This window comes from Nyctereutes procyonoides, unplaced genomic scaffold (genome assembly GCF_905146905.1).
Source record: "Nyctereutes procyonoides isolate TBG_1078 unplaced genomic scaffold, NYPRO_anot_genome, whole genome shotgun sequence".
Lineage (NCBI taxonomy): Eukaryota > Metazoa > Chordata > Mammalia > Carnivora > Canidae > Nyctereutes > Nyctereutes procyonoides.
Genome location: NW_026575134.1, coordinates 33,708,508 through 33,732,604, shown reverse-complemented (window position 1 = coordinate 33,732,604; position 24,097 = coordinate 33,708,508). Strand labels below are relative to the sequence as shown.

The window sequence follows — 24,097 nt, the reverse complement described above, 5'->3', positions numbered from 1 at the left end:
TGAGCCTGGAAGCACTACCAACCTCCCTCCCTGGGAGGGACCAGTATCAGCCCCTTCCAGGTAGGCTGTGAGTGCCTCAGTTCCACCTACCGCCGCCCCCCCTTGCCTGTCACAAGGCTTGATCTCTTCATCATTTGCCAACATGGCACTTGTCTTCCAGGCAACCCCACCTTTCATATTTGCTTATCGCTATTTCTATCTCTGGTTTTAGCTCATGGTTTTGTTTTAGTTTGCTGAGATGTGTGCAGCGGGGAGGGCGTGGGTCATGGGTAGTGTCCTGGAGGCTTCCCTTACATCTTGCAGTACCCACAGTGCATTAAGAGGTATGTTTCATCCAGGATCTAGTTGTTAGCTCATGGGTCGGCCCTTACGAGTATGTAGACTGCCATTATGCTGTGGGGGAGAAGACCTCATTCAGTTCAAAGAACCCTATTTATGGATTCCCTCTGCTGCTGCTTTTTTGTCCTTGATGCCTTCAGGCTTAAAGTCTTGTCAACTTGCTCCTCAAGAGATCTAGCAGGCATGATACCTAAAGAAAAAGATGAATGAGAAACACAAGTTAAGCTTTGTCTTCCCAGAGAGCATTTCTAGATTTTTCTCTCACTAAGGTAGGTTGTGGCCTGGCTCTCTGATCCCGTCTCTGATCTCTTACTGTTTTCCTTTTATCCCCTCACGTGTTGATTAAAGTCTTCACTCTTGTGACAGTTCCAATCCTTTATCTTTGAATAGTGCTTTATAGATTGTGGAAGATGTATACTGACTTACCTGATCTTCCTAGTGCCCCTTGGAGCTAGGCATCCTGTCCCCATTTGAGAAGAGGACAGCGAGGCCCAGAGAGGTTACCTAACTTGCTTAGGGACATAAAGTCTATCAGCAAACTAGGCCTCCACCCATACTTCCTGACTCTAAATCTGTTGCTTTCCTCCCATTAAACCTGCTTTCCATGAGCCAGAAAGTAAAATACTATCGGTGATACATTCATTCATTCATCTGCTGTTTATTGATCATGTGTAATATACTGGGCACCGTTGCAGGCATGAGTATATAGCTGACAATAAAGCCCCTGCCCTCGTTACACTCTAGCTGGGGACAGATAATAAATAATCAAGCAATGATAAAATACTAGAGAGTGACAGTTGCTATGACAAAAAATAAAGCAGAATATGGAGAGAGACTAAGTGGGGCTCTAGGGAAGCATGGGGCTGGCTGAACGAGACGGAGGAATAAACCATGGGCAGAACTGGGAGAAAGCATCCCAGGGAGAAGAAGCAGCATGTATAAAAGTCAGAGGCAGGAAAGAACTTGGCTTATTGTAAGATCAGCTGAAGGACTCTGTGACTACGATGGTCCAAGCAAGGAGCATGCCTGGAGATGATATAGAAGCAGGGGCTGGGGACATAAGGAAGATTGAAAGGAAGAGTTGGAAGAAGAAAGGAAAATCTGACCTGGAAGTCTGCTTTCCTTTTAAGGAAAGAACCTGTGTGGTTTTTGGGGTTTTGTTGTTGTTGTTGTTGTTTTTAGAACCTATGTATTGATTGACAGTGTGTTTTAATAGATCTTCCTCTATTGCTTGTCTCTTTCACAGGCATATAGGTTTTCCCAGCTTCCTGAAATGGTCATGGGCTCTCCCCCTCCACCTGTACCTCCCCGGACAGGCCCTGTGGCTGTTGCTTCTCTCAGGCGGTAACACATTCCTTTCTTTGCCTTGTTTGGAATGTCTGGAAAGGATTTGGTCCTGTGTACCCTGACACAACAGATTCCCTTCGTGCTTGCTCCATTCAGGGTGCATCACCTGTACAGACAACCGCGTCCCTGGGGCACCCCAAGTACCATGAGGGAAGTGGGAGCACAGAGAGGGTTGACCAACTTTCTTATCATTTGAAATGAGAAGTCCTGTAGAACGCACAATTGAAGAAACCCAAGGTCAACCAACCTATACCCTGAAAAGCCCCATTCCCTGACTTTTAACACCTGAAAATTATTCCAGCTCAGGCCACTATGGTGGCTGCCTCCAGTCTGGGCATCTCTTGGCACCCAGAAGTCTCTTTGTTTCTTAGAGGTGGTGTCCAAGAGGCCAAGGAGTAGCGTGTCTGGGCACCCACCCTAACTCTTGACTTCCAAAACAGGAGGCTGAGAGCATGTGAACTCAGATATGTGTTAAGAATTAACTCAGGTATAAAGATATAACTCAGATATAATAAATATGTTGTCTTTGTTCTGTAATGATAGAACAAGCACATGTTTTAAATAAAGACAGGCAAGAAATGCAAACTCCACGAGCACTGGAGATGCCGAAATAGGCATCAGATCCAGGGTTAAAGATACAGCTGTATCCTGGAATGGGGCTAGGCCACTGTCCTGACCCCCCCCCCCCCCGCCCTAGCCTCCCCTGCAAAATGCTAGCCACACCCTATTTGGGGACCACAGGTCTGACCTTCGCAAAACTGGTGAAGAAAAATGAGTTTCCCTCAGAAATGACCCTGCCCTCATTTCCAGCGATTTTAAAATGCCGAGCTGTGCGTAGACACCAGCTCTTGGCTCCAATGGAGCTCAGGGCAGGGTGGGAAGCAGCAGACCAGGGCTCCATCCTAACCTGCTGTGTAAGCTTAGGAAGTCGCCTCAACTGTCTGGCCCGTTTCCTTCCCTGTAAAGTGAGGCCAAGGGCCTAACTGATCGCAGCGACTCTGGGATTCCTCCAGGGGAGCTGAGTGTATGGAGCACAACCCAGGAATTTTCTTGGGGAGGGTTTTCTAAACTAGTAGCAGATGCCTGGAATAGTATGTGGGAAGCCAGGGATGTGGGAGAGAGCAACCAGCAGAAAGGCGGGGAGGGATCGAGAAAGGAAGGGAGACCCCACACTCACCGAGCCTCCAGCACCCACCCTGATATAGCCTCCAGTCATCACAGCCCCTGTGTTTAACCTTCCGCGGGCATTAGTGGGAGGGTTACTTTAATTATCCCTGAGAATTCTGAATGCAAGGAGGTTCCCATCAGTCATTTGCTGAAGGCCAGTATCTATTTCTTACTCCTTCTCTCAACCACCAGTCTCCTCCCCTGCCCTTCCACACTGTCTGCCAGGTATCAGCAGGTGCCTGCTTTCCATACAGACTCAGAGGATCAGAGCTGGGAGGAGCCGTGGCGAGGGGGTCACCCACCCCTTTTGTTTCACAGACGAGGAAACTGAGGCTGAGCCGGGGGAAGAAGCTAGAACCCAGACCACTGCGCTGCGGCTCTGTTCTGCACCTGCAGCACCAGGCATTCCACTGCTCAGAGGGTGCCCGTGTGGCTGGCCGCCCGCCACCTGCCCTGGCTGCCCTGGCTGCCCCCATTTTAATTGTAGGAGAGCCTGACGCCCCTGGGTGAAGGGGAGGATAGAGACCGGCTAACGTACCCTTTAGAGGGTGAGACGCTGGCAGCCCCCTATGTACTGGCTTTCGGAGCACTAAGTGGAAATCTGATGTGTTTAATGGGCCGGATTCTCTGCTTGCCTTTGGGACCAAAAAAAAAAAAAAAAATTCTGTCTTTCATAACGCCTTTGCTAGGCTCCGGCTTCCCAGAGCAGCCCGAGCTTCCGAGCTTCCGGAGTCTTGGGGATCTTGCTGCTGGCGCAGCAGGGGGACATCCGGCGACCCGCAGGTCACCAGCCCCAGTGCCTGGAGGGGGAGCGGCCCCGCATCCAGACCGAGCCTCCTCATTGGCTGCCGATGATGTCATCCCCTCCCGGGCCACCAGCCCCCTGCTGATACCCAGGGCTAATTGCTTGGCTTATCTTTATGTGGAAATTAAGTGTGCTACTCCCCAGGGACACGACAGCCCACCTCGGGGGAGCAGTGACCTTGACTATCTGCAAGTGACTCCAGCTGGGGGGCGCTCAGGGTCTGGGCGCCTTGGCCTCCTTTGTCATTTGGGGGGCACATCCAGGCCTGGGGACCCCGCCCTCCTGGGGCCTGGAGGCCCCCCCCCCCGTGACGGTCATGGGGTGGGGGGGCCTGGGGAGCCGCTAATGCACCCCCTCCCGTGCGCCCCCAGGTCCACCTCCGACGTGGGCAGCAAGACCAGGATGGCCGAGTCCGCGGGCCCCGAGCCGGCCCAGCTGCACGACAGCGCCTCCTTCGCGCAGGTGTCCAGAGGCCCGGTGTCTGTGGCGCAGTTGGATCAGTCGGCTTTAAATTACTCAGGTGGGCAAGCAGAGAAACCCTGGAAAAAGCCCCGGTGCTCCTTGCACTCCCCTGCACCCCCAGATCTGCACAGGCCACCTGCTACCTGCCACCCTCAGCAATCAAGGCCACTGTTATATCTGACTGCGGCAGCCCTGGCTGGAAGAGCTGCTGCTCTATTTCTTTAAAAGACCTGAAATATGACAAAAATAGGAAGATATGTGATAACAGTCAGGGTATATGTTACCATTTGCTGGACTTCAGGGTTTCTTCTTAAATTCTATGTACCTTTAAAGCATTCCAGATAGAACTATCCAGCCCTGTCTCATTCCCCTTCTTCCCGGAGGTAATCCCAATCCTTAAATTGAGGGTGTAACTTTTTTGCAGTAGTGCATATGCAATAGTGTGTATTAAGGCTCTCGGTGTTTTACACGCACGGATGTCATACCAAACTATGCCTGTCCTTCTGCATTTGTTTTCTTGACTCAGCCTTGTGTTCAAGATGGGTACGTACACGTAGATCTAGGTCGTTTGTTTAAACTGCCATATGGTACTCGATGATATGCTATGCCACGGTTTATCTTTTCCCCTAACGAGAGACATATGAGCTTGTTTCCAATTTCTCACCATTATGAACGATGCTGAAATGAACGTCAAGGTTTATCCGTGCCCTAATTGGTTTTTGTGGTCTATTCAAAGTGTACCATTTAGGCTAAAAAACTGTAAACAAGCAGTTGCCAACACTTCCTAAAATATTCACTGTGTCCAGAAATTCCATCAGTGGAGTCCTTTCCTTTTGGTTCCTTTTCTTTTTAAAAATACCTATTCCCCCTGGGAGAAAACTATCTGGACATTGAGGTGTCCCTTCTCGCCAGTAGGTCAGAGGTGTTGGGATGGATGGGGGAGTTGGTGAGGGTTCAGCGAAGGGAATTGGGTCATCATTTCTCTAGAACACCAGGTCCGAGTCAGAGCAGATGACTGTGCAGGTGAGCAGGGCTAGGGCTGCAGGGGAAGGTCTGCTCCGCACCTCATGACCCCCTCCCCACCATGCCAGAGTTCCCCTCTGTTCCCAGCTTCCCCCAGCTCGTGGGTGGGGCACTGGTCTAATCTTCCCCATCCATCTCCTCCATGCCAGGTAATACGGTGCCGGCAGTGTTCGCCATCCCAGCTGCCAACAGACCCGGATTTACCGGCTACTTCATCCCGACGCCTCCCTCATCCTACAGGAGCCAGGCCTGGATGTCCTATGCAGGAGAGAATGAGCTCCCGAGCCAGTGGGCCGATTCGGTGAGACCCTTGCTGATTCCCTCACAGTCTTGCCTGCTGGACACATATGAGGGAGAAAATGGATGAGAGGTTGAGACAGTGTTTCGTTATCTCAACTCCCTTCCCACCAACCAGGTGGCTAACGTGAGCCATTTTAGAGGAGACGGTGTGGTCAGGCGGGATGTCTTTTGACAGAGGAACATGAGACCTGCCTTCCAGTCCAGGTTCCACCTTGACCTTCATCAAATAAACGGCTATTAAAAAACAAACAAATAAATGGCTATTATAACTATCATACTTTATTTTCTGTGTGCCAGACACCCTGTTAGATGTTTTATTTCTATTATCTTATTTAATCTTTGCAGCAATCCTATATGGTAGGTATTATGATTCCCATGATGTGGAAACTGAGGCCTAGTCAGGTGACTTGACTGTTTAAAGCCACACAGCTATAGTAAGGTGCTAAGAGACAAAGGCTAAAATTCAAACTTGCCTCAGTCTGGCCCCAAAGCCTTTCTCAATTTTGTTCCTTTTATTTTTTTTTTTTAAAGATTTTATGTATTTGAGAGGGAGAGAAAAAGCATGAGTGGGTGGAGGGGCAGAGGGAGAGGGAGAAGCACGCTCCCCACTGAGCAGGGAGCCTGACACAGGGCTCTATCCCAGGACCCTGGGATCATGACCCAAGCTGAAGGCAGATGCTTAACTGACTGAGCCACTTCAGGCACCCCATGTTCCTTTTAGTTTTAACATTCTGTAAAAATTTGGGGCACCTGCATGGCTCACTGGGGTCCCCTGGTTGGCTCAGTGGTTGAGCATCTGCCTGTGGCTCAGAGCATGATCCCAGGGTCCTGGGATCAAGTCCCACATCAGGCTCCCCACGGGGAGCCTGCTTCTCCCTCTGCCTGTGTCTCTGCCTCCCTCTCTGTGTCTCTCATGAATAAATAAATAAAATCTTTAAAAAATAATAACATAAAAAATAAAAATAAAGCTCTGTAAAAATTTTAGATGAAACAACAAAAAATACAGTTTTAGAAACTCAAGATTGAATTACTTTGCACGTTGATCCTAAGGCATCCTGCCTGACTTCCAGCAAAGGACTGTCTTGTCACGATGCCTGGTTCCATCCTCCATCATAAGTAGGAATATATGGCACAGTGGACCTGGCCTGGCCTAGACCAGAGGCTGCAAGCAGATGAACCTGGATAGTCACACCCAAACCTGCCTCGGAGTCACCTGTCAGGGGCTGCTAAGTGAAACAAATCTAGCAAACAAAAATAGCACAATGATGGCCTCTACTGCAAGTTGCCCCCCATCCCTCTGTGAGATCATCCGTCATGGATAAGAAAGGCAGACTGAGGGTCCCCTGGTGCTGTGCATCATTTTAGGGCTTGGTCCCAACATTTTTTTTTATAAGTATTTTTTTTTAATTTATTTATTCAGAGAGAGAGAGAGACTGAGAGGCAGAGACACAGGCAGAGGGAGAAGCGGGCTCCATGCAGGGAGCCTGATGCGGGACTTGATCCTGGGTCTCCAGGATCAGACCCCGGGCTGCAGGCGGCGCTAAACCGCTGCGCCACTGGGGGTGCCCTGGTCCCAACATTTGAAATATATCCTAGATTTAGCAGACATGTTGATGATATGCAAGGCCTGGGCCATCTTTTCTCTTTGTCCAAACCCCTGATGTCCATACGTTCCACCTCTACAGGCTCAACTCAGCTTTGGGGTTGGTGTCTATCCTTATTGTAGTGATGCCACAGCCTAACAACACCCCCGGGGAAAAAACTATCCTACATATGTTAATTTTCCTGATGATCAAAGCTTATCCCTTTAATTTTCAAAGCACGTAAAATATATGCTATCTTGCATTAAAAAAAATTCCAGGATGAATTATATCCATCCCTCCATCTTTAAAAGAGGAATATAATTTAATTTGTCTTTAACAAATGATTCGCCATCATTTTCATGCCTTACTATACTAAAATGACATTTGTAAGATGGGCTCTGGTGGTTAGGATTATTGCCCCTACATCAAACATCTCCCAACTACTGTAATTTTTGGAGTTGTTACAGGGCTCCATATGTTTTGTTTTTTGTTTTTGTTTTTTGTTTTTTGTTGTTTGTTTGACCCTGCTCCCAACTGGACCTTCTATTGCTGTCAGTGTCACCACTTCCATAGGTACACTCACCCTTTGGATATGCTTTTCCTAATGGGCCATTATCTGCAAATGAGGCATGTCTGAGCTCATTAGAATCGTCAAGTTGGAGTATATAAGCTTTAAGAGTAACTATAGGGATTCCCTACTGTTAAGTCTACACATCTTAGTGTGAGACTTTATAGCATCTGTTTGGGTTGTTTGTGGGCCTTTTTTTTTTTACTTCCTTTGTCGTGCTCAGCTATTTTAAACAGCTGAAACCACTGGGTATGAGTCGATCAGTTCAGAGCTTACTTGACTCCGTAATTCCACTTACAGCCTAAACATAATGTGTGCTTTTCTGAAAATGGATGATACTTAACTGTGACAATTAGGCAGTAAACCTATGATTTTGTCGGTTCACCCTCTGCATGGAAAGTTCCACTGGGTACTCTGCAGGAGTCAACAGAAGTATTTTCCAAAACTTGGGCCCTTGCCCTCAAGACACAGATGATAGCTTAGCTGGGCTCATGGCCACTTCCAGATGCTTGTGGGTTCATATTGCCTTCCAGATGAAGGAACGGGAACCCAGCAAATCAAAACCCAACCTTCCTGACAGGATGATTCGACCATTCTGGGTCCATCCCTCTCTGTGTGAGGGAGAGTTAGTTTTCTATTAGTTGTTTTTAAGAGGAATATGATCACCACAGCCTAAATGGGCCTCTCCTGGGCCCTAGTTATCACCTACAGTTAAGCAGGGCACCGTGTCCATGCATGGAGCACAGTAGCCGAGAACCACAGCCCGGAGCACAGGTGATTTGTCACACATAAAAGAAAGTACAGGAAGCTCAGAGGGACTGGTTGGCAGGGGAGGTGGCATCCATTTCCACATCCATTGGAGAAGGAGAAAGCCCCCATTGTCATGTGGGTGTCTGACCTTCCTGATCCCAGGTATCCAGACATCAGGAGCTAGCCCAGATAAAATCACCTCAACCTGGGCTTGATGCTTAGGTTTCATCCTTGGTGCTGGATGAAGGATTGGGAGGGATGTGCTGTGATCAATAGGTGATGCCCACCTTAGGTACTGCCTAGGGACAGAGTGGCCTTTGCCAGCCCCGAATTTTGGCCAGCAAGCTGTGAAGGCTACAGCCTGGATCTACTATTAGGGAGAAAAGAGTTTCTCATCCTCTCATCTTCTCTGCTCCAGAATATTACCCCAAGGCCACTCCAGTGGAGTCAGGTATCCCTGCCCGTGCCGGCCACTGGCGCCAAGACACTTGACACCACAGAGCCAAGGGGTCTCAAAGTCAGACATTGACTCTCAGCTCCAGCTGAACTTGAAATGCAGGGAAAGGGGAGATGACAGCTTCCCTCACAAACATATGGCACCATCTGTTTATCCCTTGGTGATTTTCAAACTGTGTTCCTCGGAACCCCAAGTTCTGAGAGACTCCCCACTGTACCATGCATAATTCTGGGCACTTGTGCCTATGATGAGCAAGCAAGACACAGTTCTACCTTTATAAAGTTGACAGCCTGAGACAGGTGATGACATCATGAGCAATGACTGACTCTAGAAAAACTGCCTGGAAGCACCTTCCAGGGAACCCTTGGCTAATGTAGAGCTGGGGAAGATGTCCTAGAAGAAATGACATTTGAGCTGAGACCTGGTGGGCAAATGCCCTGTCCTGGCCTTAGCTCTGTTCCCCCCCCCACCCCCCACCCCAGTCACTTGTGCATTCCCAGCACCTGTGGCCCAAGGACACAGACAGTTCGACTCTGGTTTTCCTCCAAGCTACAAGGGAAGTATGTCTAGCCCTTGTGGTGAAAGACCCACCATTAGCCCCTATTTGCCACTTTGTCTTTCTTTGCCAAGTCTTGAGAAATTAAGGCCCCAAACTTTAGGACATCCATCCTATTGCTTCGTCTCTCACTCGGGTCCTCACTGGCCCTCACCTAGCCCATTGATGTAGCCTCAGAACTCTCGACTTCCCGTGAGTCCACCTCCGGAGTGTCCTTTTGAAAATACAGGCCCCTCCTCTGCCTCCACAGGAGGGCTTGTCTGAACATGTCAGGCGAGGAGTGGAGGGAGGCTGCTTTTCTGCTCTACATTCTCCCGTCCAGAATTTCTGACTCCTCACCCAACCCCATCCTACTCCGTCCTCACCAGGGCCCAGACCAGTGTCTCTGTAAAGACCGGGAACGTGTTGTACTTCCCAGAAGTGTGCCATAGAGAACTGAACTCCGTAGCCTGGCACTCGGCTTTCTGATCCTCAGCTTCTCCCACACCCCATACATCCTCTCTGGTCAGACCGAACCCTCTGAAGTTTCCCGGGTACACCATCCTCCATGCACCCCCATGCCTTTGCCTTTGGTTTTCCTCTGCTGGAAGGCGCCTCCAGCCTTGTCCTCCTGGCAACAGCCTGTTCATGTTCCAGACTCAGCTGAGCTGCTTCTCTACCTGACTCCCCACACGTGTCTCTTCCCCACAGCACCATGGGCCCTCGTTGTCCACAGGCACTTGTCCCACAGGGTTCCAGCCAATATTATAGGATATAAAGGCTTTTTGTGGGTTGCCCTGGAATAGCAGCCCCATGTGTGGCACTGTTTCTGGGGGAAAGCTGGTCCTGAATTCCAAATCACTGACTTGTCCTCATTACTAGAAGTGTCCATATATTTAAGCATGCAAGTATGGAAGTACATGGCTTCCACATTTAATAAAAGGAGAAAAATTGTTTAGGAAATCTTGGTTTTCAAGAAAACCAGGATCACCCAGATCCAAGACAGTGCAGTGACTGACTCCTAGCCCGTGGCATCGACAGACTTGCTCAGAGCGTGTCTCAGTGTCCTGTCAACCATGTCACCTAAGGCTGTGGCACTCTTTGCTTCTGTGTCCTCTACTGTAAAATAAGGATGACAATATCTACCTCCTAGCTTATTGCCTTGAGAAGCAACTGAGATACTGTGAGGAAAGCCCTTAGCACAGCCCTTGGCACTCCAGTGTTAGCAGTTACCGTTGGTTAATAAATCCCCGAGTCCTTTGAGCTCCACGAAGAACATCACTTGGGTTTGCCGGATTGGGGCTTATGTTAAAAAGGTAGCCGGGTAGCCTCAGGTGTGGTGACTCAGGAATGTTCTAGCATTTGTAGCAAGGTTCAAACCCCCCTACTTAATCCATCCACCCAGCATCTCCAGTGTGTCCTAAAGGTTTTATATGTGCACGGTGGTGCGTGGTCTTCATTTTCTTCGGCGTCTCCTCCCTGGTCTTTGGTACCCTCCCCGCGTCCAGTCCCGAGCGTGTCCTGTGCCCCGAGCCCTGCCTAATCCAGGCCCTTGCCTTTTCTCTCGACCCCCTCTGCAGGTCCCCCTCCCGGGTACATCGAGGCTTACCCCCGGTCACGTTATCAGCAGAACTCGCCCTCCAGACTCCCTCGGCAGTACAGCCAGCCAGCGGGCTTGCACCCCAGCCTGGAGCAGGCCCCGGCGCCGTCCACGGCCGCCTCGCAGCAGAGCCTCGCCGAGAATGACCCGGCCGACGCACCGCTCACCAACATCTCCACCGCCGCCCTCGTGAAGGCCATCCGGGAGGAGGTGGCCAAGCTGGCCAAGAAACAGACAGACATGTTCGAGTTCCAGGTCTAAGGCCTGGGCCCCGTGGAACTTGCCGACTCGGAGGGAAAGGTCTTCAGGTCCCTTGGCCGGACGTGTTGGGACCTGGGGCAGAGACCCCTGTGCGTCCCTCTCACCCTCCACAGAGGTGAACAGTGGGCCTGTGGGCGGCACAGGAGACCCTGGAACCCCTGGATTCTTGGCTTCTTCAGCTGATCGTATGTCAAGCAGTCCCTGCGTGGGACCGTATGTTTGATAGTCTGTGAAGTTAGATGTTTGAACTGTGGGTGTATTTCCCTCCAGAGCCTTAGTCACAAGACACACTAACTGATCTGCAGATCCCTGTCCAATGCCACATTTTAATAAGTCACCGGAAGGGGGAGAACATTGCCCTCTCCTCGGTGAGTTCTGCATGCTAGCTCTGTTTCTGTGTTCAAGGCAATGCAGGCATCTGATTAAGCACCAGACTGTTCTCTCTCTCTCTCTCTCTCTCTCTCTCTCTCTTGTTCAGCTGTGACTGTAATCGTTGAAATTGCCTCTGATCTTGTAAAAGGAGGCATTGATTCGGGCCAAGAAACTTGAGTCCTTTTCTCTTAAAGGTTCAGGTTCAAAGTCAGATGGATGGGATGGAAAGCGGGACCGTCCATGACTACACCTCTAAATAGTCCTGACTCTTTTTTCCCTCCCGTGAGTTAAACAAAGGCCAAGAAGGAGGGAAGATGAGAGGGAATGGCGGGCTTTTGTCGACAGGTTTTTGAAAAGGTGTTGCCGTTTCTGGAACTCGAGGGCCCGGCGAGGTGGTATCCAACTGAAAGAGAATCGGTGCTAAGAGCTTTTAGGATCCTACAAAAGAAAAACAGTCATTTGTTGGAGGGTTTTCTTTGCCCTGCAATGAAGGTGGCCTGAGAACAGAGCTTCTCTCTCTTTTTTGAGATGATAGATACATCGACTTGACAGGAAAACCTGTCTCTGCGACGCCCAGCACGTGCTGCCAAGTGACCCAGAAGGAAGGAGTAACTGATGCCTGTTTGAAGCAGAAATAGTGAATCCCCAGTCTCCCCCCAACCCCCGCCCCCTGCTGCAGCCTCTGTTTATAGAAGCTTCTGAATGTAGAAAATCTGTTGATTTACGTTTAAATGTAAATAACATTTTTAAAAGTGTATGGAGTTTGGCAGTTCCCTCCTTCCCTGCCCCTGTAGTCAGTCAATGGATGCAGGAGGACATTCGCTGAGCTTAGGACCGTGATGTGGTGAGTCACATTCCCTGACGTGGTGAGTCGGTCCCCAGAGTGCTGGGTGGACACTGCCTCGCACCCCGAGGCACCAGCTGCTGACTGTCAATTCCTAGGCACGACAGCCACTGGCTTTGGGTGGCCCCCCAGGAGGGAGCACTGTGGCTCCCTCACCAACTCTGTTGGGGGCTTCCTGGGTGCCTGTTGGAGAACGAGGTCCTGTCCTGCCTTCACCCATGACCCATCTAGCTTCAGCTGTGTCCATGCCTTCTGAGCCCATCTTGCCATTTCCTCATGAGTTTCTTTGGTCTTTAACCAAGAGAAGGTGGAAATTTAAAAGTTGAGAGAAGAGTAGGAATGGAACTGATTAGAATGGGAGATTCAAACTGTCAAAGCACAGACTTTTCAAAGAAACTGTTTTTACTTCCCAGTGGCAAATTGCCCTTTCTGGAAAGTTCCAGAGATGATGTGTCATGGAATCCCCCAGACAAGTCTCTTGTTCAGATGATATTAGGTAGTGTCCTTTTGGTATGCTGGTTGATCTTTCATAGTGTTAGTTTTTTGTTACTTAAAAAAAAAAATCAGCTATAAATAAAATGTATTTTTGTAATTTCCATGTGTATATATGGTATATTTCTACCAATGGCCAGTTGTTGTAGTCCAAAACCTAAATCAGCTTGCAAAACACTGTGGATGGTGCAAGATTTTATTGACAGATTAACACAATGCCTAAGTCTATCCAAATAGGTATTCAATGCACTTGAATGAACAAAGAGCCAAAGAAACTCAGCCTTTTCATGCAAATGGTATGAGTCTGATAAAGTCAGCCACATTGTCCCGCCTTATCAATAATATTAATATTTCATCAGAGCAATGATATCAACCCAGTACTTTGTCTACTTGGTAAATGCCTGGAAATCCTGTATGTGACAATGAAGTTTCAAGACCTTAGTGGGATTAAAAGAGATGCTTCAAAGACAGTGTCTGAGCTTTGGATGTTCCAGTGACTTACAGAGAATGAGCCTACAGTGTGCTGCCATGTGGCTCCAGCTTCCTAAGAGGATGGAGAAACAAATCACTGTGGTCTTTGCAGAACCCCAGGAAGTACTGAGTTAGTCAACTGAGACGGCTAGAAATATAGCGTGCTAAATCAGACACTCCCGTAAACTAGACACCACAGGTTTAAGAAAAGTACATGGGAGGAAAACCTTAAGTTGAAAAGGAATCAATCTGTTCATGGTTTTTCCACCACTGGGGAGACAGCCGCCATTGTTAGATTTTCTGTGACTAAGAGGCGGTCCCTTCTCTGAAGAGCCCCCTGACCTCATGGAGGGGACAGATGCCTGGACAGCTGCCTCTGAGCAAAGGCAGGTGGGCGGAAGCATGTCACGGAAGTGAAAATAGAGTTCCATGAGAGCCCAGAGGCTCTACACTCCTCATGAGCCTCCCAACAGTTGAGGAAGCCACAGAGGACCTTGGCGGTCTTGGAGAAGGACTCGGAAGTCCAGAGAAGTGGAGCAGCCTGCTCAAGGATTCCAGCCCAAGCCTGCTGATTCATGATTCAACTTGCTTTCCATTTCACCATGCTGCCTGCACGCATGTCTGTGACGCCTTTCTTGAACTGTGCTAGGAAGTTTAAAAGGTAGACCAGGGTCATATGAGGGACGCCCTACATTCTCTTGACGAAAAAAGATGATTTGGTGTGTAAAGGACTTCAGATACAGTGTATAGAGGACGATGCACTTGTGGCATAATAAACATTTTCCAGAACTTGGTTTGATGTGAGTTTTGTGCATTCCTGAAAAGAAGTGCATGTTGGCTTTTTCCAGAGAGCGCCAGCAAGGAAATGGTATTCTCCACTGCTGTTCAGGACCGCAGGGGTGTATTCCTCTCTCAGTGCCATGGACCCACATGAGGAGGCAGGGAAGCCATGACAACTGGTCATTATGAGCTAGCAGGTTCTATGCTTTGCATCAGGGGAGGCAACCCCCTGGTGCAGAAGCATAAAAGGCTCTTGTGTGCCCTGGTAGCTGGCATTTGAGATGGCGGCGGTTACCTGTAGAACAGGAAGTTCTCTCTTTCAGGGTGTGCTATGGACTTAATGTTAAAAATCCTAGCCTCACTGTGATGGTATTAGGAGGTAGGGCCTCGGGAGTATTTAACTCATGATGGGGAGGCCTCATGAATGGGACTGGTGCCCTCATAAAAGGGATCCCAGAGAGCCCTCTTGCCCTCTTTTTTTTTTTTTTTGCCACGTGACAATACAGTAAGAAGTCAAGTCTTGCAACTCCGAAGAGGGTTCTCACCAGCCCCTGATCCTGCTGGCACCCTGATCTTGGACTTCCAGCCTCCCAAGGTGTGAGAAATAAATTTCTGTTGTTCAAAAGCCACCCCGTCTGTGATACTTTGTTATGGCAGCCCGGGCTGACTGAGACAGGGTGGACGATGTAAGAAGCAGTTCTCTGGTCCTGGAAGTTATATTGTGCATTTGTCAACTGAAGAATTCGACAGAAGGGCATGTAATTTCTGAGTAGTCTTGATGGAAGAATGGATAGGAAGCAGTTAGATTTGTGATTTTTTTTTTTTAATGAGAGTATAGATGGAAGAAGACAGGAATTTAAGTACCTGACTTCAAGAAATACTTCTCTAACAGGCAGAAATTAAAGAAATGGATTAAAAATTTTAATGTTGATTGTAGATACATAAGCTGTTTTTCTCTATCTAAAGCACCTTTTTTCTACTCAGGCACTCAATGTCTAATGAATAAAATAACAGGTACTATTTCTAAAGTTTGAGAACATAATTTAAACTTAATCTGTTCCTTCTACCACACACCAGAAGACAGTTTGGACCTTGCTTACAAAATACAACCAAACACTCTTAGGGAAATATAGTAACTTAACTTGGAGCATAACTGACTCGGGCCCAAGTGTTAGTTAGAAATTAAATTCTCTCATTTAGTCCAGCCTTGAAGTCAAAGATTTTTTTTTCAAGGATGAGAAACCTATTCAGACTTGCTCCAAAGTGTGGGGGGTGATGGAGAGACTACAGGGCCATTTCACAGAAACTAAACACAGCTCCCATATGGGAAGGGGCTGCAGCCATCTCACTCTTGCTTTCTCTCACACCTTCTCTCCATATGGGCTTTCTTCTGTTTCTCTCTGTGTATCTGCTCAGTTCTCTTGCTTCCCTTGGCCTCCTAGCATTCTCTGTTTTCTCATTACTGTATATGCAGCTGAAAATCCATCCCAGGACCCATGCCTCACCACCTTTTCTTTCCTGTACTCACCCCCTCTCTCATTACCATCTCTGTGCCCAAATCTTAAGAGTCTGATTGGTCCAGTTCATCTACCTATCTACCTATGGGTGAGACACCCTTGGGTCATGTGTCTATCCAGTAACCAAGGGGGCGGAGTCGTGTAAGACAGGCATGCCCCCTGGACTGACCCTGGGGCTAGTACCCAGAGGAGGAATGTAAGTGGGCAAAACCTTCAAAAAGAAGGGACCTCCTCGGGACTGGAATTGACCGGCACTCTAGGACACCACGCAGCAGGTGAGCAATCCCTGTGGACCCTGCTGCAGAGGGAGAGGTCATCCTTGACTTGTACGTCAGGTGGGAACACATACATTTGAAACCCTGGTGGACAGGCCAGCCCTGCCCCAACCACGTACCGTCCCAGCACCAGTACTACTGAAAAGACCTGTGGGCCTAAGAACAATTTCTGGCCAAGGTCCAGGAAGCACCACATCTTGCTCAGCAGACAATAAATTCTTATAAATTGAATCGCATGATCTTAGCTCAGGTGCTATTAATGTAGCTCACGGCCACACACTTGCATGGATGAGGAAACTGATGAGCCTCTCTGTAGAGCCTTTTGAAACAAAATTCATTTTGAGTGAAATTGATATTATTGTGGTTCTGCCCTTCAAAATATAATAAGTTAGTGTCCTGAGAATTGAAAGGTCTCTTGATTTCTTAAGGTGAATGGTTACAGAATAGAATCCTAGCCTGTGGTAAGTGCTAACATGTAGGGGGCTTCTGGAAAGGAATATTTAGGAAATAGGAGTCACAGTGCCAGAAACAAATTCTTTCAGACAATGTTAGGTTGCTCTGATTGTGCAGGTTTCAAAGGCAGGGAAACGTGTGATGGGGCAAAATTTCTCTCCATGGGTCAAACCCATACTTTTGTGAAAGCCATTCTATAATGAAATCTAGAAATCGATTATTTTCATCCTCTGACCTTGGCCAGATTTTTGTAAATCACAGAAGGAGGCTGTCAGTGTATTTTACATAAATTAACTGTGACCTCACCTTATTTCCTTTATCTCTTCCTTATGTCTAAATTCACCTCCACCCATATGCAGAGAGAAGGCTTGTGCCAAACAGAACCAGAGTATCATTCTCTGGTCTGGAAATTTTGAAAACGGCATAAATAGTCAAGGCCTTAGGCAACTCACTTGAAACCGTTCTCTGACTCCTCATCTATGAAATGAGTACAACGACATCTGCGCTTCCTACCTCCCTTGGTGAGTGTGAGGAGCGTGTGTATCTGAAACGGCTTTGAAAGTATGTAGGTATTCTTACTAAAGTATTAGCTTCATAATTTGGTCTTTTCTAGTGAAATACTTTAGCTCCTTCCATCCACTGAACTAACATGTCACATATTCTATAAAATTAAAAAAAAATACTCTATAATTAAAAAAAAAAAGATATTCCTAAGATTGGAACTGCCCACAAAAGCCAGCCTCATCTGGGGCCATATTTTGTTGTTGTTTACTTTTTGGAGACCACGCGAGCATGCATACATGTGCTGTCACTCTGGGTGGAACACGCAGACTGGGGCTCCCCACCAATCACATTACATACTCACTAGGCAAAGACAAGTACTGAATGGGAGCTCTGACGGTAGCTGTTGACACGTGATGCTTGGCTTTCTAATTCCTACATCTGTGGCCTCCAGGAAAAGAGCGTTCATATGCTATTAGAATTTTCTTATTGTAAAATAAAAAGCAAAGGCTTTCGTATCCCCAAAACCTGCCTGCTTCTCATTCTCCGTCCTCCCTATGGGGAGATGGAATCCTCTTCACAACTCAACTGCACAGAAGTACCTACTGCGAGTTGTCAAAGCACCACAGAACCCCTTGTGGTCTCAGAGGCCGTCCCAGCCTCAAGCACGAGCTCATGAGCCAAGAAGAACTTTCCACTGGCCATCCACGGGCCCCAGAGAAGCAGTTCCAGCCTATTCATGACCGTGTTCTTGGAACAGAATAAACCAATGCCTGGTCACAGGCCCTCCTCAGAGCATAAAGAGGTCCCATCCAGGTCAGTGGCTCCCAGAGGGTCCAGGATGACATGGGTATGGGACACAAACTTCCAAGACCACCTACCCACTTTTCCTGCCATTGCTAGTCTCAGCAATCACGGCGTCCGCCTTCTGTTCAGCCCTATTCGTGTGTTATATCCATGCTCTGCCTTCTGATATAAGCTGACTGGACAGAACACCCATCTGACCCAGGAGCCACAAATTCGTAGGCTGACCAACCACAAAAAAATGTAACTCAGCACACGGGGCTAGACCAACTGGATCCTCTCTGTAGGAAATACCAAGACACAGAGTTTATTAGCAAGAGAGGTTGAAAGTGAATGGTCAAGACTCAGAGGCCATGATGGGTTGTAGTCAAAGCAAAGGTCTAAGAGAACAAGATACTGAGTAAGAAGTAGCCTTGAGGCCAAGGAGACTTAGAGTATAGGTAAGAAAGCCTGTCTCCTATAACAAAAATAGACAAATGAAAACCAACTCCAGATGTTTTGGAAGAGTCCCTACTAATGGAAAGCCACAACCCTGGGGCTCCTGGGGCTCCATTGAGATTCCGGTGGCTTGGACAGTAACAGAGTGTTGTGTCTCACGGGGGCCGAGTCTGCTGAAGCTCTCTGCAAGTATTCAGAAGTACTTAGACACTCAAGGAGCAACTTTTACTCCTCTCTGCCCCTCTGTAAAGAGGGCTCACATAGGCACAGAAAACACTCCTCATAGCCACTGTCTTGCTGCAATGATGAGGAGTAAATCTGGAACCTCCACAAAATTCTGCCGCGCTCACCCACTGCACAGAGTAGGACCAGTGTGCCCATTTTCTTTTTCTTTCCTCCTGGATCTTGACTGCTCTTATCCTTCAGGACAAATGAAATAATCAAGTGAAGGGAAGTGGTGGTGCCTACTTCAGTCCCAGGAATGGCAGACAGACACAGAGCCAGGAAGCTAGGAAAAGACACATGGCGATCCCTAGCCTTTCCTTGCTGGGGTCCCCTCAGAAAAAGGAAAGCAAGCTTGTTCCAAAGGATGATGTCTAGACTTCTCTAAGTCACTGTCACGCACTCAACTCATGCGCTCTGCTGGCCACTGGAAGCCAGAAAGAATGCAGCGAGGAAGGCAAGTGGAACTGAGTAATGGGAACATTAGTGAGGCTGTTGTCAATGGTCAATTACCTGTAAAATGTACACAGATGGTTCCCAGGAAACACAATTGCTCTGAGTCTCTCTATGACCTTTTGGAGGTATGGGTATGGCGACTACTGGTTTGCACAGTGGGGCACTTCATTTTAACAACATTTAAATAAGAGTTTGAACATGGGCAAACTCCTATTGAAGGAGAGGCCATATGACTCCTTAGAACTGAAATAAAGTTTCATTAGCATCACAGTTTCACCACCAACCCCTCCTCCAGACCGAAGAGCTCTGGCAAACGCTTGAAGATAAAAGCACTCCAGGTTACCTGGTCTGTGAAACAGGCTATTATGAGCTTGCTCTAGATCTGGAGGGCCTTCACTGAACATATAAGAGAGCTTGCTTTTGCCCCCGGTACCCATTCCATCACCCAGTTCCTCAGTCCTGGTAGCTAAGGCCTTTGGGAGACCCGGAGGGCCTGTGGAAGCCACACCCCTTGAGGCCATATCTCCAGTGATGCCAACACAACCTAATGAAAAATCAGGCGACCACCCAGATGTCTTGCCTGTGGGACATTTGGAAACAGTTGATTTGGGACATAGGGTCTACGAGTAAGCCAGATGTTGGATTAAATTATTCATGCTTCATCCTACTCTGCGAGGATTCATGATGGCAAAGCCAAAAGCTGTCGCATTCTCCTGGAGAAGTCCATTTCCTAGGTCAGGTTTGGTAGCATGAAGAGGAAGGGCCTGGAAAGTCTTAAGATTGTGACAACAAAGAGCTGGACTGCCAGATTGCACAAATTGCTTCATATATTGAAATTCAGGTGCTTTGGAAACTAAAAGCTGGCTTTTTTTAAATTTAAGACTTTGTCGTCAAAACTGGTAGGTCCCAAACTAGCCTTCAGTGCTCGGGGGACCAATTCTTTAGAATGAGTCCAGGTAAAAGAACCAAAGACCAAGGCCAGAAATCGGGCGCCACAAACTGAGCAGACACGAGGGTTTACAAAGGGCTGTCGGGCTGTATCTCTGCCAGGGGCGTGCATTATGGGCACAGTTTCATCCTGTGGATCATTAACCTTTTATTTAACTCGACCTATCCAGGAAGCACTGATAGAACCTTCCACACAGCCATCCATTCAGTCCTTCATTGGCTGAGCAAACATTTCCTGAGTGCCACCTATGCACCAGACTCCGTGCTAAGTGATGAGGATTCAGCAGGAGCGCGGGACACAGGGCCTGCCCCTCCCAGAGCTCACAATCAAGGAAGACTGAGCCATACAAAGGACCACCATTCATTCAGTGCATTTTCTACCTCATAAGAGGTGGGGGAGATAAAAAACGAATGTAGCCACATGTAAACCAAAACCCCTTCTTTCTGGAAACCTTTAGGATTAGAAAGGACATTAGTACCTTCTAAGGATGCTACACAGCTTTCCTTATCACTGGCCTTTAACCAGTTAGTAAGATGCCCACAACATCCCCATGGGGACAGAGAGCAAAGCGCCAACTTCCAAGAATCAACAAGTGTCATGAACCCAAATTTCAGAGCTGTCACCATCAAATGAAATCAGGAGCCCAAACTGTAAGAAAAGAAATAACCAATTTGGGGACTATGCTATGCAATCCAAGTGAAAATTTCAGGAGCCATATATTTTACAAAGGAAACCACAGTACGCCGCCGAACACTCTGACTTTGCATTGTTGCAGTCAATCAAGTGCCGCTCAGAATTGCTGAATGGCCAATGAATGGGTTTTGGTTTTGGTTCAGCCTCTGAAATGTAGCGCTCTATGGAGCAAACCCAAATACGTGAACCAGGTAGAGCTTTGCAATGATACCACTTCTTTGCTGCATTTGTCTGTCGAGCTTCTTTGAGTTGCAATTGTGTTTGTTTTTTTCTTGGCAAGTCTGCATATGAAATAAAGCACGTTGTCTTACTGGTAGTTTTCTTTCCAGGGTGTTAGTGGATATTTGTGCTCACATCTTGTCTTTTCTCGTACTTAATATTTCTCTCTCCATTCCCCATAAGGATAAGATTTCAACAAGCATTTACAATTCCTCGGAAAATTAGAAATTGCCACGTGATGAAAGGATGGAGTTTGCTGTTTTTGAAATTACAGGATCCCAAACTCTGAGTTGGAAGAGAATTTAATGGGGACGTTATCCCGCTTTGTACCTTGCAATCAACACAGGATACACCTCACGTCCTATGTGCTTCTCTGGTCAAAGGTTAAGCAGAATTAGGGCCTCAGCAAGGCAGGTTCTTGAGGAGAGGGGAATGAATAGGAGGTGGGAGGGAGATGGAGTGTTAAAGATGATTGGATATATAGAGCAAAAAAAGTAATGTAGTCACCAGGGGTGAAGAGGGGATTGTCTTAATTTTAAATTACGTATGGAGTAAGAGGACACCAACCTGTTTTTTTTTTTTTTTTTTTTTTTTTTTAAGATTTTACTCTAGCTCTGAATCTGTTCCATGCTCATTGTTATCACATGGGTAGAGGGATCCCCATTTTAGGATTTGCAATCATCCAGACCTGGATTTGAACCTCACCTTTACCTCATTGTAGTTACTTTGGACAAGTCATGTCCCCTCTCTGAGCCTTATCTGTGAAAAGAAGATAAGATCTAGTCTATGAGTGACTGCAGAGCTGGAAGGAGACACTGCCTGGTTTACACCTGCATGATACCCTATGAGCATGACAGATTATTGACATTTATTTGCCTCCTTGGAAAATTCTAGCATTGTGGAACTCACTCTCTTGCCAGCGTCAACACTTGATCCATTGATCACCCCCAAGTGGTGACCCCTATGCTCAGGCCCTTGCAGCCACCCACTCTAGACAACCGGGACACTCATAAGTCCCCAGAACAGAGGGCAAGCTCAGGACACCCAGGCACTGAGCAGTGCTGTGAAAGGAAAAGCCCTTCACCACCTGACCAAGTTGGAAATCTCCCACAGATTCCACATGTTCTTATGATTAATGGCGCCACCACTCCTAGAAGTCATTCTTCAGAACAACCAAAAGACTCAACTCACCCCAGGCATTCGACCCTAGTCCCAGCAAGCAACTCCCTGCCAAACGCCTGGACTTGGTGTATTTAAAGGTCTGGCAGCAAGGGCAGTTAGCTCTGTAAGAAGGATCCGGAACTCATTACCAGAACCATACGGTAAGCCAGTGGAAAATGAGACTACCCACGTAACTGCTCGGGCACAATGGTGTCCAAGGGAGGCTCTCCGGTGCCGGAATCGGGAGGAACCTTGCCCATTCTTATTTTAGAACCACACTTTTGGCAGTTACAACATTGGCTCACCCAAATGTTCTTGATAGCAGCTGGTTGAGGTGGGCTGAAGGGGAACAGAGAAAATAGAAGAGTGTGAAACCAGTCACCAAAAAATGAGCTGAAAATTTAAGTGATTGGGCTTGGGAGCAGCTTGGCAACATCCTGGCTGTACGCGTCTCCATGCCTCCCTAAGTGGCGGGGAAGGCCATGCCTCGTGGCTTGGGGCTGGAAATAGTAAGACTCTGTAGAGTGCTGAGCGCAGGACCTGGCACCGGGGAAGCCCTCCATACCTGGTGGTGGATGGTTGGGATTGGTGGGTGCGGCATTATGGCAGCGCTTGGAAGAAACTCTAAGGGTGTCTTGAAACCCCATCGGCCTCTCTTGTGCTCAGACCCCAAGACACCTTTCCCACTGCTAGAATTGGCCCCGCCAGAGCACCTTTGGTCTGTTCCTAAAATAGACTACAAAATTACACCAGTCATCGAAATGCACCTAAAATACACTGTCTCTTTGGGACGGATGGGGAAGGGTGCGGTGAACAATTCAGGTTTGCTCCCCATCCTCTTTCCCACGCAGAGGGTAACACGACCTCCTTCTACAGAAGGCCTGCTCATGCACACAACCGCATGCGCGAATGCACACACATACACACATACGTGGTGCGTGGGCACGCACGAATATGTGGTCACACACCATACCTTGGTCGAGTGGGGTTGTCCTCATTGTCCTGTGAGTCATCCCAAATCACTTCTGGAAGGGACAAGAAGGAAGCCTAGATTCCTGGAGGCTTACACAGAGGAAGGAACCACCACATGGAGGTTGCAGGTAGGCTCAGCCGCTGACCCACCGTGTCACCTGAGGCCTCATTGCTCTCAGCCTCGGTTCCTCATTTATAAAGAGACAACCATTTTCACCTACTCCCACATGGGTTAACTCCGAAAACCAAGACTGTCTTAAACCCCAGATTTTCCAAACTCAACACAATCCAATCAATTGAATAAAGAGAAAACTGTATATACACCTCAGTCTAGCTCTGCACTGTCCAATACAGTAGCCACTAACCCATGTGGCTCTTTAAACTGAAATATAATAATGAAAACGCAATAAAATATACAATTCACTTCCTTAGTTGTATTAGCCACGTGTCAAGTCTCAACGGCCACATTTGTCTAATGACTTCCATATTAAAGAGCACAGATTTGGAATATTTCTATCCCTGCAGAAAGTTCTTTTTTTTTTTTTTTAAACACAATGGTAAATTTTCTTTTTTTTTAATTTTTATTTATTTATGATAGTCACAGAGAGAGAGAGAGAGAGAGAGAGAGAGAGAGGCAGAGACACAGGCAGAGGGAGAAGCAGGCTCCATGCACCGGGAGCCCGATGTGGGATTCGATCCCGGGTCTCCAGGATCGCGCCCTGGGCCAAAGGCAGGCGCCAAACCACTGCGCCACCCAGGGATCCCCCCTGCAGAAAGTTCTATTAGACAACATAGATGTAGACCACCCACCCATCTGCGGATAACAACAATAACAGATAATAGGCAAATGGGCAACAGTCCATAGATGAATATCTATATTTATATATTTACTATGTTTCTTTATATGAAAGTAGCTATAGATATATGTACTTACTCATGAACTATTGTCTAGCTGCCTATTGTCATCCACTAATGGTTGGGTGGTATATATATATATATATATATGAATAATAGGAACAGGCGGGTAAAATAGGAGAGAGGAATAAGTAGGAATACGGTGTAGATGGTGCTGCAAGTGACGCGTGCCATGCCCCACCCCAAATCCATATGACAAAGCCTTAATCCCCAGTGTGTTGGTCTTCAGAGATGGGCTCTTTGGGAGGTAATTAGGTTTAGATGAGGTCATGAGAGTGGGGTCCTCAAGATGGGATTGAAATGCTTCTAAGAGGAGGAGACACCAGAGCTCTGTCTGCCCTGTGAGGATGCAGGAAGAAGGCAGCC

The 24,097-nt window shown here is 47.7% G+C and overlaps 1 protein-coding gene across 1 annotated transcript in view; it reads left to right on the top strand.

The window, feature by feature from the left end:
* Positions 1-5,737, top strand: part of KIAA1549L (KIAA1549 like) — a 256,705-nt gene extending 250,968 nt beyond the window's left edge. Inside the window, exons 21-24 of the mRNA XM_055300923.1 lie at positions 1,586-1,683; positions 4,030-4,178; positions 5,293-5,444; positions 5,559-5,737. Of these exons, the coding sequence (XP_055156898.1) occupies positions 1,586-1,683; positions 4,030-4,178; positions 5,293-5,444; positions 5,559-5,615 (456 nt within the window). The 3' untranslated portion in view covers positions 5,616-5,737. The remainder of the gene's footprint in view (positions 1-1,585; positions 1,684-4,029; positions 4,179-5,292; positions 5,445-5,558) is intronic.
* Positions 5,738-24,097: the final 18,360 nt, after the last annotated feature.